The sequence below is a fragment of the Meriones unguiculatus genome, chromosome 2 (assembly GCF_030254825.1).
Source record: "Meriones unguiculatus strain TT.TT164.6M chromosome 2, Bangor_MerUng_6.1, whole genome shotgun sequence".
Lineage (NCBI taxonomy): Eukaryota > Metazoa > Chordata > Mammalia > Rodentia > Muridae > Meriones > Meriones unguiculatus.
In genome coordinates, this window is record NC_083350.1 from 27,913,763 (window position 1) to 27,929,062 (window position 15,300).

The 15,300-nt window shown below is 43.9% G+C and overlaps 1 protein-coding gene across 2 annotated transcripts in view; it reads right to left on the reverse strand.

The window, feature by feature from the left end:
- The window catches only part of Pde6a (phosphodiesterase 6A), a 62,923-nt gene extending 53,049 nt beyond the window's left edge, over positions 1–9,874 (reverse strand). The window contains exons 1-3 of one of the 2 annotated variants that reach the window (XM_021633706.2): positions 9,401–9,874; positions 1,220–1,372; positions 515–604 (exon numbers count right to left, since the gene is read on the reverse strand). In XM_021633706.2, coding sequence (XP_021489381.1) covers positions 515–604; positions 1,220–1,372; positions 9,401–9,874 — 717 coding nt within the window. The remainder of the gene's footprint in view (positions 1–514; positions 605–1,219; positions 1,373–9,400) is intronic. The other variant, XM_060377211.1, reaches the window with a different exon arrangement.
- Between the last annotated feature and the right edge of the window lie 5,426 nt (positions 9,875–15,300).

Genomic DNA, 15,300 nt, shown 5'->3' on the forward strand with positions numbered 1-15,300 from the left:
TTATTTATTTTGATAACAATCATTTGATATATATGTATGGATGTATGTATGTATGTATTCATGCACGTATGTGTGTACAATTATCCTCATGTTTTGTTCTGTCTGTTTTGAGCAGGTCTTGCGTAGCCCAGTCTGGCCTTGAATTAGCTATGTCACTGAGGCTGACCTTGAATTTCTGATCCTCCTGCCTCCACCTCCTGAGTGCTGGAATGACCACCAGGCCCATCTTACATATTCACACTGCTAGAGAGGCTGAGCAGCTTGGTTAGGGCCTGAAAGCTCCTTAGTGAGCCAGTGTCCAAATCCCTGTAACCATTCCAGGAGACAACCTTCCAAGCATTCATCACTTCCCAATACCAGGGACAGCTCAGCAGTTCCCATCACTTCCCAACACCAGGGACTCCCACCAGGCACAGCTCAGGGGTTCCCAGCACCTTCACACCAGCTTCCCTGACCCCATCTAAGCTTCAGTAGAGGACATGCTCAGTCCCCTCTCTGGAGCCAGGCCACTTACCTGGCCACGCCGGGTCTCACAGTTGTGCAGGTAACTCAGGTGGAATACCTTCATGAGCAGGTTCACAAAGTTGAGGTACTTGAGAAGAATCTACAGATTCAAACAGCATGAGGGAAGCAGATGAGAAGGAAGGAAGGACTCTTCTTCTGGCTACTTCTGCATCAGCAAACATCTGCCAGCCATTACAACTTGCACAGCATGGAATGCAGACACCTCATTTGTTACAACATTGTGAATGAAAAGTCACAATGCTTGGTGACTTGTCAATGAGAGTGTAATAAAAATAGCTAGTATTTATTGAACTTGATGTCTCTGTGATAAGTCACTGGGATATGTCACCTGTTCATTATAAGTCACTGTGAAATCACCCCCATGTTCCAAAAAAAAAAAAAAATGAGGTGGTTTGAATGAAAATGACCCTCATAGACTCATAGGGAGTGACATTATTTGAAAGGATGGTGCATGTGGCCTTGTTGGAGTAAGTGTGGTCTTATTGAAGGAAGTGTGTGACTGGGGTTGGGCTTTGAGATTTCAGAAGCTCAAGGCAGGCCACTGGCTCTCTACCTTCATGCTGCCATGCTTTCCTCCATGATGCCTTATATATGGGGAGTGCAAAGCCAAGCCAAAGAGAAAAGTTGGGCAATGCCATGATCTGGAAGAATGGGTTTAGCACAGCCTCCTCAGCAGTATCTCAAGCAATCTTACCTCTTCATCTTTCTTGGTGAAGTGGGGTCCATCTACTTTATTCACAGCCATGATTATGGCTACCACGTCCTTCCCATTCATGATGGGGGAAGCCAGGATGCTCTTGGTCTGATACTCTGTGAGATTGTCCACAAAGTCACAGAAATGCTCATCCTGAAAGAAGGAAGAGTTCAAGCAGAGAGAGGCAAATGAATACAAGGACAGGAGGCCATCTCAGATACCTCACTGACAAGGGGATGAAGGCATCTCAGACCTCTAGCCAGGGCAGGGTGACCATATAACCTCCAACATCCATCAGAAGGTCTGAGAGGTACCCCACCAAGGACTGTAGAGGATCAGCACATCATGTCAGTAAAGCCCAAGGTGGAAGCTTAAATGGGAGGGGGTGAGGGACATGACCATGATGACTGCCAGTGGTCATCACACATGGCACTGCACCTCATCCCTTCATCTTCATCCTCCCAACAACCTATGAGAGAGGGACCAATAGCCTATCTCATAGAAAGGGGATCTTCAACTCAAAGTTAAGATGCCTTGTGAGCATTTTGAACCTGTCCTCAGCTCTGCCCTGCTCACATAAGCCTCAGAGAAGTTACACTGTGGTTCAACTCATTGAACAAAAGGCTTTGCTATTTTCAGCTCCCCATTTATTTATTTATTTATCTATTTATTTATTTATTTATTTATTTAGACACAGGCTCGCTATGTAGTCCATGCCAGCCTTGAACTCTCAATCCTACTGCCCCAGCCTTCCACAAAGGCTGAAATCACAGGCATATATTTTCACCCCTTATAAGAAGCTGGTTACCGTCTACATGGCCATTCCAGTGGCCATCCTGATCCTACAAATCTGTACTACAGTTCCACTATATGTCTATACCAAGTGGCTAAGAGTCAAGCTTCTCACTGATGAATCACTAACAGTAATTTTGATTGTATTGATTGGGTTGAGAAGTACCTAGGAAAGTAGTGAAAGAAATCTGTGTGAGGTTTGTTTGTGAGGAACTTTCCAAAGAGGATTGCCAAAATGGGAAAACAGCCCTGGCTGTAGGTGGCACCATCCCACGGGCTGGTGGACCACCTAGAGTAGGCAGAGGAGTGGGGAAAGCCAACCCAGGACATTCTCTTCCTCTGCTCAAGCACTGCCATACAAACTGCTCTGACCCTTCACACCTTCCCCGTAACGTACTACTAGCCCCAAACTATGAGCCAAAGCAATCTTTCTTTTCTCCAGTCAAAAATATTACTTATTATCGTTATGGGAGAGGCATGATGTTTGTGGTGAGGGACGTGTGCCAGTACTTGTGCGGCAGTCAGAGGATAGCTTTGTGCAATAATTTCTCTCTTTCCACCTTGACATGGGTTCTGGGGATCAGACTCGGGTTGCCGCTGAACCATCCCAGGGGCCCCCTTCTGTTGTTTGTCAGGTATTTGGTTATAGTAGTATAAAAGAAGTTAATACAGTAACATGGGCCGTAAAGGCATAACTGAAAACTGTAGAACACAGAGGTCCACACATCCTGACTCCCAACCCCAAAGGCAGCCTGGCAAATCTTTAGAGTCTTTGATACTATGTGGTCAGGAGGAGGAGACAGAGGCTGGATTGTTTGTAGTCGAGAGAAGCCACCTTTCTGTCTCCCGTACCATGGTAAATTTCCTGACTGCTATGTCCCATGGGACGCGAGCCAGCCCAAACATGTACAGTGCGTACTGTTCTGAGAAGGATGATTCATCTACAGAGGCAATTTATTGAACTTTTCTAGAGCTAAGGTGGCAGAACTTTCCCTTCGGCTCAGATTCCTGGGGTGATGCTCTGTCTTTCAAGATTTCTCTCCAGATAAAGGAAGGTTAGACAAATAGGCAGCGGTGTAAGGTCAGGGAACTTGGCTCAAATAGGTGAAGGGTAAAGGAATTATGATAAGCTAGTCGTGTTCCACTTGGATTAGCATTTGGGGATTAGAAAAAGCTAGAAGGCAGCCTCAGCCAAGGAGAGTTCTCTGTGACATTCTCGGAGGACACTGCTGAGTTCCTGAGCACAGCGTCAGGCATGCTCAGATTCATTTCAGTCAGTTCAGCTTTGCAGTATTCACCTTCATCAAGGAAAGCCAGTACTGTGGCCCCACCTGCTCTAAGACATATCTCTAAATCTACCGGAACCCTCTTTTCCAGTGTATTAGTCACTTTTCTCATTGCTGTGTTCAAATACCTGATAAATGGGAGAAAGGGCTTATTTTGGCTCCCAGTTTGAGGGGAAGTTGCGTTGGCAGGAATATGAGGCGGATCACACTGCAGCAAGCAGAGAGGAAAAAATGGCAACGCTCTGTTTGCTTTCTCCTTTTTATACCGTCTGAAATCTATGCCCATGGCAATGGCGCTGCCCACATTTACGGTGGGCCTTCTTACCTCGGTTAATCTGATCAAAATACTCCCTCACCGACACGCCCAGAGGTCTGTCTGTGAGGTGAATTGAGATCCTGTCACGTGGATTCTATTAACTGTCGCACACACTGAGAGAGTTCTCAGCCAAGGGACTTCTCATGAACACTCCAGCTCCCAAATGACTGGAGTCTACACAAGCATTGTCATCCCTGTATCCATACCATAACAAATACCCCCAAAGTAGCATGAGTGTGTGTGTGTGTGTGTGTGTATGTGTGTGTGTGTGTGTGTCTGTGCTGGATTGAAGTGGAAGCCAAAAGAGAACATCTTGAGACAAGGTCTCCCATTGAACTTGGAGCCAATCAGTTTGGCTAGGTTGGTCACTGAGTCTTAGGGATATGCATGTCCTCTGTCCCCCCCAGTGCTAAGGTTGTAGGCACAGATAGCCATAGCTGACCATTTTGTGTGTGTATAAATGCTAGGGATTTGAATTCAAGTCTTCATGTTTTTCAGCAAGCTGTCTGATCTACTGAGCAATCTCCTTGGCCCCAAACCATTGATTTTAAAGCTCAGGCACAAGAGACATGGATAAGGAAGGCCCAAGTCATCAATGATCCAGGAAGGATTGGCAGAATGTTTTCTGGGTGAGGGGCTGCTCTGAACCCTGGGGCTATTGCAGAGAACAACAGACTTTTATCGTCATAAAACATACAGTTAGAGGAGACAGAAAAAGAAAAAAGAAGACAGTTCAGCACTCTCCCTGCAGCCTGAGATAATCTGCTCTGAAGGAATAAACCAGGAATACCCTACCAGTAGGGATGGGATTGGGGAGTTGCTGGGGAGGGTGGCAGGCTGAAGCTGCTTGGGTTTGAATGGGAACCAGGAAGGCTAGCCTGGAGCTCTGAGCTGGGAGCCTGAGGCAGAGGGTGTGCATTCATTCCTAGGAGAGGCATAATGACTACAAAGTCCTAGAGCTGGGTATGGGCTTGGAAGATGTGGTAGTTTGAACAAAAATGGCCCCCTTAGTCCCATAGGAAGTGGCACTATCAGGAGGTGTGGCCCTGTTGGAGTGGGTGTGGCATTGTTGAGGGAAGTGTGTCTCAGTCTTTCCTTTCTGCCTGAAGGTCCAGATGTAGAACTCTCAGCTCCTTCTTCAGCACCAAGTCTGCCTGTGTGCCACCATGTTTCCTGCTATGATGATAATGGACTAAACCTCTAAACTGTAAGCCAGCCCCAATTAAATGCTTTCCTTTATAAGAGCTGTTGTGGTCATGGTGTCTCTTCATGGCAATAAAACCCTAACTAAGAAGACTTGAAGAAAAGATCTGTGCATCTAAAGTATTGGGAAGGAGGAGAAGAATGGAGGGCACAAAGTTGGAGATATGAGCCTCAGAATTTCATTCATTCATTTATTCCTTGGTTTGTTGTGCAACAGAGTTTCTACATATATGCAACTGGCTTAGAACTTACTGCATAGCCCAGTGGGGCCTCCTGAATGCTGGGATTTCAGGTATATACCCTCATGCCTAGATTTAAAGTGAAGTGAAATTCTGCTTCTCATTCCCTATTCCTCAGTCCCTCCTTTCAAGCACTTAATACTGAATGCTGGCTGTTGGACTCATGCCGGGATCTGTTTATAGAATCTGTTGCTTACTGAATGCTGCTAGGAGCCAGACAACTTACATGCATTATCAAATCTGCCAAACAGAGCTGTCCCTTCTCATTCATGGGGAAATCCCTTGCTGATGAGTAGCACAGCTGTTCTACCCATTCATTATCTGTTGATTTATTCACTGATTACTTGGCTGACTCATTCATTCATTTGTATTTATTGAGCCTTGGCTGTGTGTTATGCACTGGATATGACAAGACCTGTGGGGAGTTATTTTTGTCGCTAATTAAGATGGGAAGACCTGTCCACTGTGGGTGGCACTATTCCTTGGCTGGGATTCTGGACCATGTAAGTGGAGAAAGAACATTGAGCAGCACACATCCATTTATCATTCTCTGCTTCATGACTATGAATGTTTTGTGACCAGCTGCTTCCAACTCCTCCCTGCCTTGATTTCCCTACCAAGATGGACTGTAACCTTGGCTGTGAGAGAGCATAAACCCTTTCTCCTTTAAGTTGCTTTTGTCAGGGTATTTTTACACAGCAACAGGAAAAGGAACTAAGACAACGAGTAACGTGAGGTTGCTCTTTCTCGGTACTCACAGCATGGTGGGATATCATGCTAAATATGAACCCCCAGTTCAAACTACAATGTGAATCAGTCCCTGACCATAGGGTGGACCCCAAGATGGAGAAGCTTGCCTGTGATTGGCTTCAGTAGTTATTTAGTGTACTGCCTCGATTTTCCCTGCAGTGAAATCAGAGTGATGGTTTAGGTACTCCTTGAGATTTCTCTCCTGTCTAGTAGGCCAAGTATGAGTCTCCAGAAAGGAAAGAACAGAGGCAGAGTAGACCTGAGAGTCTCCCTGGGACCCTTCTCTCAGCTGTGACGGTCTCTTCAGGCCTGAAGTCATAGGTTCAGCCTTCAGAAATGGAATTGGTGCTGAAGAAGAGTGGCTGACCACTGTTCACTCACTCATTAATTGGGTGAGTGTTCTACTCTACCCCAGGCGCTGGACGAGGTGTCAGAGACAAGCAGTAAAGAAAAGAGATGGAGACAGCCACCTCATGGGGTGGGAAACTCCAATACCAAACTTTTTCCAACAGACAAGCCATCTAGGCAAAAACTAAACAGAGAAATACTGGAGCTAAGTGACACAATGAACTAAATGGACCTAACATATTTACAAAACATTTCACCCAAACACAAAAGAATATACCTTCTGGGCTGGAGAGATGGCTCAGAGGTTAAGAGTACTGGCTGCTCCTCCAGAGGTCCTGAGTTCAATTCCCAGCAACCACATGGTGGCTCACAACTATGTATAATGAGATCTGAAGCCTTCTTGCATGCAGGTGTACATGCAGACAGAACATTGTATATACAACAAATAAATAAATCTTTTAAAAAAAGAATATATCTTCTTCTTCACACCTCATGGAACTGTCTCCAAAACTGAGCATATAATGGGACACAAAACAAGTCTCAGGAGAAACAAGAAAATTAAAATTGCATGCTATAAGACTGCTACAAATTAATGCTGGTTATCAACTACAACAACATATCAACAACAGACACAGGATGTCAAGTTAAATCTGAATTTCAGGTATATGATAAATAATTATTTTTAGTCGTAAGCATATCTTCAATATTTCATGGAACATACTTATACTAAAACTTTACTCTTTGTTATTTAAAATCCAGACTTAGCCGGTCATCTTCCATTTTACTTGGCAATGCTGATCTCAAGTCTTTCATGAAGAGCACAAGAATGAGCAGGGATTTTCCAGGGGTGCAAAAGTACAGGTGAGCCCCAGGAAAATGAGTCTGTAGCATTACATCCCAACAATGCAATGACTGTAAGCATTCCCAGACTTTTTAGGGCACTGAAGTCTCAAAAATGTAACTTTATAGATATCCAGAGACAACTCAGACCCCAGTCCACACCATCATCTCCTCCACTTAACTTCTAGTTTGAATTTCTAGTTTGAAAGATCATGTCTAACTCAGATCCTAGAACTGAGTAAGATTTCCCAAGTAGAATAGCAGCAAGCAACATGCAAATGCTGATCAAGCAGGACTTCCTTGTCTTGGATGAATTTACATGCAGGCCTGAGTCACGCATACCAGGGACACTGCCCCAAACCCAAAGACTTCTGGGAAAGGATGGGTGTGGCTGCAAGGATGAACTTTGAGAGCTGAACAGAAAATAACAGGTCAGCACAGAGGCTCATCACACTGTTAGCCCTAGGTCTTCTGGAATCAGAAGGCCTTCTCAAATCCTCAGATCCACAACACCAAGGCCTCCGAGGGCTCAGCGCTTAGCAGGGACTGAAAGAATCTGAAAGGAAAACTCCAGATGGGCAAGGTTAGATTCTCTTCCATAGTCCACACAGATGCGGTGTGGATCTGTCACTTAGAATAGAGCCTTACTAACAGCCATGAGGTTGCAATAAGGAACAGAAACTACTCATACAGGCTTTGTGTCAGGAGGCTGGAGAAACAGCTCAGAGGGCAAAGTAGCTATCGTACAAGTCTGGATCCAGAATCAATAGTCCCAGTACCTAAAAAGCTGCGGAGGTATGATAGCCCGGTTGTAATTCCAACATGTAGGAGGCAAAAAAAAAAAAAAAAAAAAAAAAAGAGTGCTATCAATGTTTTATAAAGCATTTTATAAAGCATTTAAGAAGCATAGGCTAAATGATTTGCCATGGCTATGTATGTTCTCAGGAAGTGGTAGAGGGTAAGTGGCAGGGGTTCAAGGCCAGAGTACCTGAGTTTAAATTCCATCTGTACTTTACACCTGTGTAACCCTGAGCAAGAGTTTCCATGTTCTCATCTGCAAGGTCAAGTGAGATATTGCATAAGACTGTGTGGAGGAAGAACGTGCCAAAGCTTGGAGATAAGTGAAAAGAGACAAACTGTATCCAGCAAGACTCCTCCCAAATGCCTTAGTCCTGGTTGCCAAGTAGACACGCAAGGAAATTGACCTCATTTTTCTCTGCCTAGAGCTGGTCACTCTGTAGCCCAGCCTGGCCTGAGACTTGACTTCGTAGCTCATGCTGGCTTAGAACTCTCAGTGATTCTCTAGCCTGTTAGAATTTTCGGAGAATGAACAAGTTATCAATGTTAACATTTTCAGTAATGGAACATTGGCTCCATGTTTCCTGGTATAAAATATGAAGAAAAATAGCATTGCCTTAGTGATGCTTCTGCAAAAACCCAATCTAATAGCCCTAACCCTATTCAATTAGCTTGAAACCCAGTCTAATTGTGAAGGTATGTCAGACAACCTGGCATGGTAGCTCATGCCTATAATCCCAGCACTCAGGGAGCTGAGACATGAGGATTGCTAAGAGTTTGAGGCCAGCCTGGCCTACTCAGGGACTTCTAGGCCAGCCTGGGATGCCAAATGAGTCTCTCTGTCTCTCTCTCTCCTTTTCTCTCTCTCTGTCTCCTTTCCTCCTTCCTCACACGGAGAATAGTAAATTTGATCTAACAAACAAACACTCTACACTCTGGCAAATATATGACAGAGAGAAAGGTGGTGGTGGGTTAGATAAGCCGAAATGGAAGGATTTCTGTAGAATATTTGTGGATTTGTCTAACTTGCCATAAAATATTTCTTCAAATACACCAGCCTTCCAGAAAACAAAGACAGACTGAGGGATGGTCTCTGATGGGAGCGGGCTAAAGAGGCAGGGCTACAGTAGTATACGTGAGACAGCTGGAAAGTGCTGATTATGAACTGAAGGTGATTGTGTTGTGTGAATGTTATGCACCCCAAATTCCACCATCTCCTGTGGATATGGAAGAAATGTCCTGCTCTAGAAATATAGACAGAAGGCATGGACAAAAGGGTGTGTCTGCAACTTCCTTCTAGTAGGTCACAAAAATAGAAAGAGAAGGAGATGTGACGAGGTAAGATGTTAACAACTGGCAAATGTGAATGAAAGATATACATTTCTTTTGTAGTATTTTAAATTCCTGACAGTTTTGAGTATTTTTTTTTTCTAAATAAAATGTTCTAGGAATTGTCGATAAATAGAAAGTGGTCTCATGCTGTGACCAGCCCAGGCTTAGTGGCCAGCAGCAACCCAACCCACGTGGACCCCAGACCCTAGGAAGCCTTATATCCCCACCTTTTTTCCCACATATATCCCCGTATATCTCTCTTTCGGGGAGAGCATACCTCTTCTGTGTTGGGGACATTGGCAAGCTTTTTGGAGTGTGCGACATGGCCCACGACACCCATGTCCAGAGGGAAGACGATCTCAGAGTCAGGCATCACCAAGCAGTCCTCCAGGACAGCATCCTTGTGGACATTGAAGAGCCTGGTGGCTAGCTCCGCGATGCCATTGCGGGCCCTGTACATGAACAGGCTCATGCGGTCAGCCCTCAGGAGGAAGCAGAGCTTCTTCATGACGTTGAATGTGCATTTCTCAGCCTGCAAATTCTCCTGGAAGTCCCGCAGAAGGTCAAAGATGATTTCACTCTCCTCCACACTATTCACATCGTGGTAGTTGCTAAAGTCCACTGCTGCCTCCTTGGCCCCAAGGAGCTCTGAAATGACCTTCCCCCGGTAGTGAAAATTATAGTATTTTTTGGCAAAGCCAATATTTGAGTCCAGGAACTTTTCCACCTCCTCTGCTGTCACCTCACCCATGGCTGGAACTCCTTATAACTTCTCCCAAGGAGGGGCTCAGGTTCCAGCCTTTCCAGGGCAGTTTCCCAGGAAATTGAGTCTGATGTGTCCCGCCTCAATCTGCACTTCTCTGGGTCCTGTCTGTAAATCTCACTGAGGAGGCCACACAGGAGCAGGAGCAAGCTGAGGGATTAAGTTATTAATGCTTCCCGAGAGTAAGAATGATGAGGATCAGCATGTTCCAGATGCCACCGGGGCCTGTGAGAGCAGCTGTGGCTCCTTTTCACCCTGGTCTGATAAGAGTGGAGGGGACACACATCCACACTGCACATCCCCCGTACAGAGATGCAGCAGGCACCAGCAAGGCAGCCTACTGTCTACCTGCAAATGTGTCCTCTCTGCCCTCAGTGGCTTTCTTTGGACCTGTGACATCAATGCCTGATAATCACTCTTTAGGAGATTTGTTTGACTTCTCGGACAATCAGAAGACATCACTTGCGGGGGGTGGTGGGGTTGGAGGGCTATAGCAGCAGGAGCTTGAGACAACCGGTCTCATCACATCCACAATCCAGAGCAGAGAGAGGATGAATTCACCAATGATTGTTGGCTTGCTTGTGCTTGGCTTAATTTATCTGTTCTCCTGCAGTTCAGGACCCCTGCCTAGGGAATAGTGTTGCCTAAGTAGGCTGTCTTCTACATCGTTTCTTGTAATTAAGATAACTCCCCAAAAAGATATGCCACAGGTCAATCCAGTGTGGATGATCCCTCACTGAGACAGTCTTCCCAGGTGGCTCTAGATCATTTCGATTTAACAAATAAAGCTAACCACCCCACACTCATTCCCCTTTTCCCTAAGTCTCCCAAGTGTGGGGCTTCAGTTGCCATGGTTGTTGCCAGGCTGCTTGTATCAATGTACACAGGTATATTATAGTCTAACCACTTCTTGGCCCTGATTTCATAATTTCTGCACACAAGTCTTTCTTGGGTTTGGATTTTTAATGATGTTCTAATTTTAGTATACTAAGGGCATTTATTAAAAAGAAAAAAACACCTTCAATAGTTATTCTTTTATTACAAAAAAAAAAAAAAACAAAACAGCACATGCTCCCTGTAGGAAATAATGCAAAAGGACAATGTAATCCTAACTGCTCAGAGGTAACCTGTGGTTCACAGTGTGGTTGTGTCCCTTTCCAGAGAGGCTCACCTTTAAAAGTCTATTTCTGTTCAATTTGATCTTTCTCCTAGTGCTTTAATGTGAGTTTTCTAACTCTAGCCTGTGCTTCCTTGGGTTGTTAATCAGAAGAGCACAGTTGTGGGCCATCAACTCCAGAGACTCTAGAAACACCAGAATTCTTGTCAATGTGCCTCTCCTGCATGAACGGCGATAGGAGAAAGCATTCCTTTTCTGGCTGAACCTCATTTTGGGTTCCATGACAGCCATGTGCTGTGAACAGTGTCTTATAAACGCTGTGAAATGCGTGACTATAAACAGTTGCAGGCCCTTTGAACTTTGTAAAGGGACTTTATTGTAAAGCAGATTACTTCCTTCGTTGAGGAGTGTAATAAATTCTTGGGGGCATTGCACCCATTTAGTACTATGTACAAAGGTGCTCCTTTCCACCCAGTGGTAAACACTGTGACTTCTGCACAGGTTCAGCGTGTTTGTGATTTTCATCTGTATCGTCACGTGTGATAGTAGTTCATTCATTCTCCCTACTCTTCAGCGTTCTATTAATGGGATGAACAAGCCACAGTTTACTTATCTATTAATGTTTTTAAAGAGGAAAAGAAAAGGGTGCTTCCTGCTCTGACAGTCCATATGACAATCTGAATGTCTCCAAACCAGACACCATAACTCACTGGAACACCCTGTTCAAATGCTCTTTCCCAGTTTTATCCAGTCTGCAGACTGTAGGGTTTTAGTATCGCTCGCCATGTCTTGTTATCTTAGCCCAAGGAAGCACCACATTGCCTTTCTCCGGTTCCTGCCTGTCATCCCATTCTGTTCCGTTTATTGTGTTTATTCCTTCCAGAAGTTCTCTTGGTTTCTCTCTCTTGTCCTCCCCACTGGACTCTGACTTCACTGCACTGGAAGGTGAGGGCCAAGAGCTCTCAGGGTTTGTTCCAGGGTCGTCTGGCACATCCTTGATGTTCAGCATTTTAAAAAGTTTTTATTTATAAGTTTTACATGTTCTTGACTACTAAACTTTAGAAAATATGGGAAGACAAAAGAGAAAATAAAAATTAAAACTTTTTGCATATTTAAAGGTTTTTAGAATTCTTACTCATACCAGATTGTAACATGTTTTGTTTTCTACCTTTTCTGAGTATCATGAATGTCTTTCAAAGGTACTTTTCATTTACTATAATGACTGCAGAATATTCTTCTGTGCTGTGGCGGCATCTCAACAGCAAGAGTTCCTAATTCTTCATTGAAGGAGGCCATCCTATACACCAACAATACCTATTTTAGTTTCCAACTACTAAATCCCAGACAAGTACCCTGAATTGTGAAAATTAAAAATACTGAGGATATTCACCTATGCCCCTGAGAGACAAATAAGTCCCCATAGTTAGATATTTTGGCTTCTTAAAAAAATATTTATTTTATTTTTGTTTAATGTATATATCTGCATGCATGTCTGTGCATGTGTGTGCTGGTGCCCCACAGAGGACAGAGAGGGAGTTGGATACCATGGAGCTAGAGTTACAGGCAGTTGTGAACACTTGATATGGGTGCCTAGAATCAAACTCCTGTAGGAAGGACGGCAGCGTGTTCAGGACGGTTCCAGAAAGCAGGATAATCTACCAACACAAAGATATATGTTATTACCAAAAAAAAAAAAAAAAAAAAAAAATGGAGGAAAATATGTGTGGTTTGCATGGTGGTAATTCCAGAACTCAAGGAGCTAAAAAACAAAGGTTATTATTTGAGGCCAGTCTGGGCTACATAGGAGACTTTGAGGCCAATACAAGCTATCCAGTAAGACTGTCTCAAAGGCAGAAACAAAAGACAGAAGGTGGCTAGGCATGGTTTTTCATGCCTGCTATCCCAGGAGGCAGGGGAATGAAAAGTAGAGGCCAGTTTATTGCTACTTAGTAAGCCCATGAGCCTGTCAAATGCTATGTAAATTATTTAAAATTTCCAAATCTCACTTTGCCTATCTATAAAATTAGGATCATTTTACATGGCTATTGTGGGAATTAAATGAGATGATCTAGTATAAATAACATAAAGCCATAAATGTGAACCTTAAGCTGAACCATACGAAACTGACAGAAATTTCCTTTTTCTCCATACAAGTGGCAATGTGTTAGGTTGACAGTAGCCATTCAGTTATTTCTAATTATTTTGACTATAAAACAATATGGGTAGTAAACTATATGCCATTGGTATCAATTTCTGTTTTAGTCGCTCTTCTATTGTTGAAAAGAGACACCATGATCAAGGCAACTCATAAAAATAAGGCATTGAATTGGGCCTGGCCTACAGTTTCAGAGGTTTAGTCCATGACCATCATGATGGCAAGCACAGCAGCATGCAGACAGGCTTTGAAACAGTAGCTAAGAGCTCTGTCCTGATCAGTAGAGAGACTGGCATGGGTTTTTGAAACCTCAAAGCCCTCCCTGCCCACTGTGACACACTTCCTCCAACAAGGCCACACCTACCCCCCAATAAGGTTCCTAATCCTTCTAATCCTTTCAAATAGCACCACTCCCTGATGACTAAGCATTCAACCATACAGTCCTAGAGGATACATTCAAACATGTCAAGGATTAGCTTTTATACAGGAAGCTGACTTTGGGGCTAGGACAACAATAAGGAGGCTATTGGAAGAAGAAAAAAATGTGTTAGCCATTCTGAGTGATGGGAAGAGGACAGTATGATGAACAGTGCTCATCTTGGGTACTCTCTGTGTTGTTGTGATTCTATAGGAACTAGCCAGTGTCCCTGGACAGGACATTTCACTGGCATTAAGTGATATTTTAGCTTGCATCTCCTAATGGAAGCCCTTTCTCCCCTGAACTTGCCAAACCCTATCTCCTCCAGGAAGCCACAGAAGCTTGTTACCCTGACAGCATGACTGCATTTAGAACTCTTGAACAACCCTGCAGGTCTCCACCCTCATTTTACACACATCTTGGCTCATTCTCATATTTCATCTATTCTTTCCCTTGACTTAGAGTTGATGTCAATTCCTGTCTGGCCATGTGGTAACTAATTTCATTCAGTTGGATGGGCTTCCTGTTGATTTTGAAAATCTCTATTTTATCCTGAGGATGTAACCTGGAAACATGGGTGAGCCTTGTCAAGGTTTACCCTTTAATCCCAGCACTCAGGAGGTAGAGGAAGGAAGATCTCTGTGAGTTCGAGGACAGTCTGGTCTACAAATTGAGTTCTAGGACAGCCAAGGCTACATAGAAAAAAAAAAAAAAACTCTGTCTCCAAAACAAAACAAAAAATATCATGTAAGCCAAGTATGAGGCAGTATTCATTTTCTTTCTTTCAGAGATAAAATAACTCTGACCAAAAGCAACTTAGGGGAATGGGGGGGGGCTTCCACTTCCAGGTCACAGTCCCAGTTCCAGAGTCATTGAGGAAAACTGGGACAGGAGCTTGGGCAGGAACTGCAGCAGAAACCACAGAGGAACGCTGCTTACAGGCTCCTGCTTAGCTGGTTTTCTTATATCACAGCCCCACCTGCCTAGGGATTGTGCTGCCCACGTTTGGCTGTGCCCTCCCACATCAAGTATCAGTCTACACAGTCTCTCACGGAATGGTCCAGTTTGACCAAAGCACTTCTTAATTGAGGGTCTCTCTTCCCTGTTGACTCTAAATTGTATCAAGTTGAAAATAAAATTTAATTTGAGGACAGGCAGTGACAGATATGCCCAATTTAAGGTGTGCCAGGTATACACACCTTAAATTCTCTCTCTCTCTTTCTCTCTCTCTCTCTCTCTCTCTCTCTCTCTCTCTCTCTCTCTCTCTCTCTTTTATGTAGGGTCTTATCATAGATAGCCCAGGCTATTTCTTGTCTGTCTTCCAAATGCCATCAGTCCTGGCTCACCTTTTCTCTCCCTTCTCTACGCTCTTCCCCTCCCCTCTCTCTTTGATTTCTTTTTTCTTTCCTTTCCTTCTTTCTTCCTTTTTTCTTTCATCCTTCCTCCCTCCCTTCTTTCCTTTCCTTCTTTCTTTGGAGACAGGGTCTAACATACCTCAGCCTCCTGAATTCTGGGACTAGAGCTAGGATACCTGGTTCCTTCTGTGAAAATTAAATTTTATTATTTTCTCTCTTTATATATAGTACATGAATACACATATAGGTACATTTTCATGACATAGGAATTTGAAAAAGAAACAGGCAAGTAAAAAGAATATAGCAGTTACTATACAGAGACACACCTTCCTTCCCTTCCCTTTCTGCCTCTTTCTCCTCTGCCCCCTT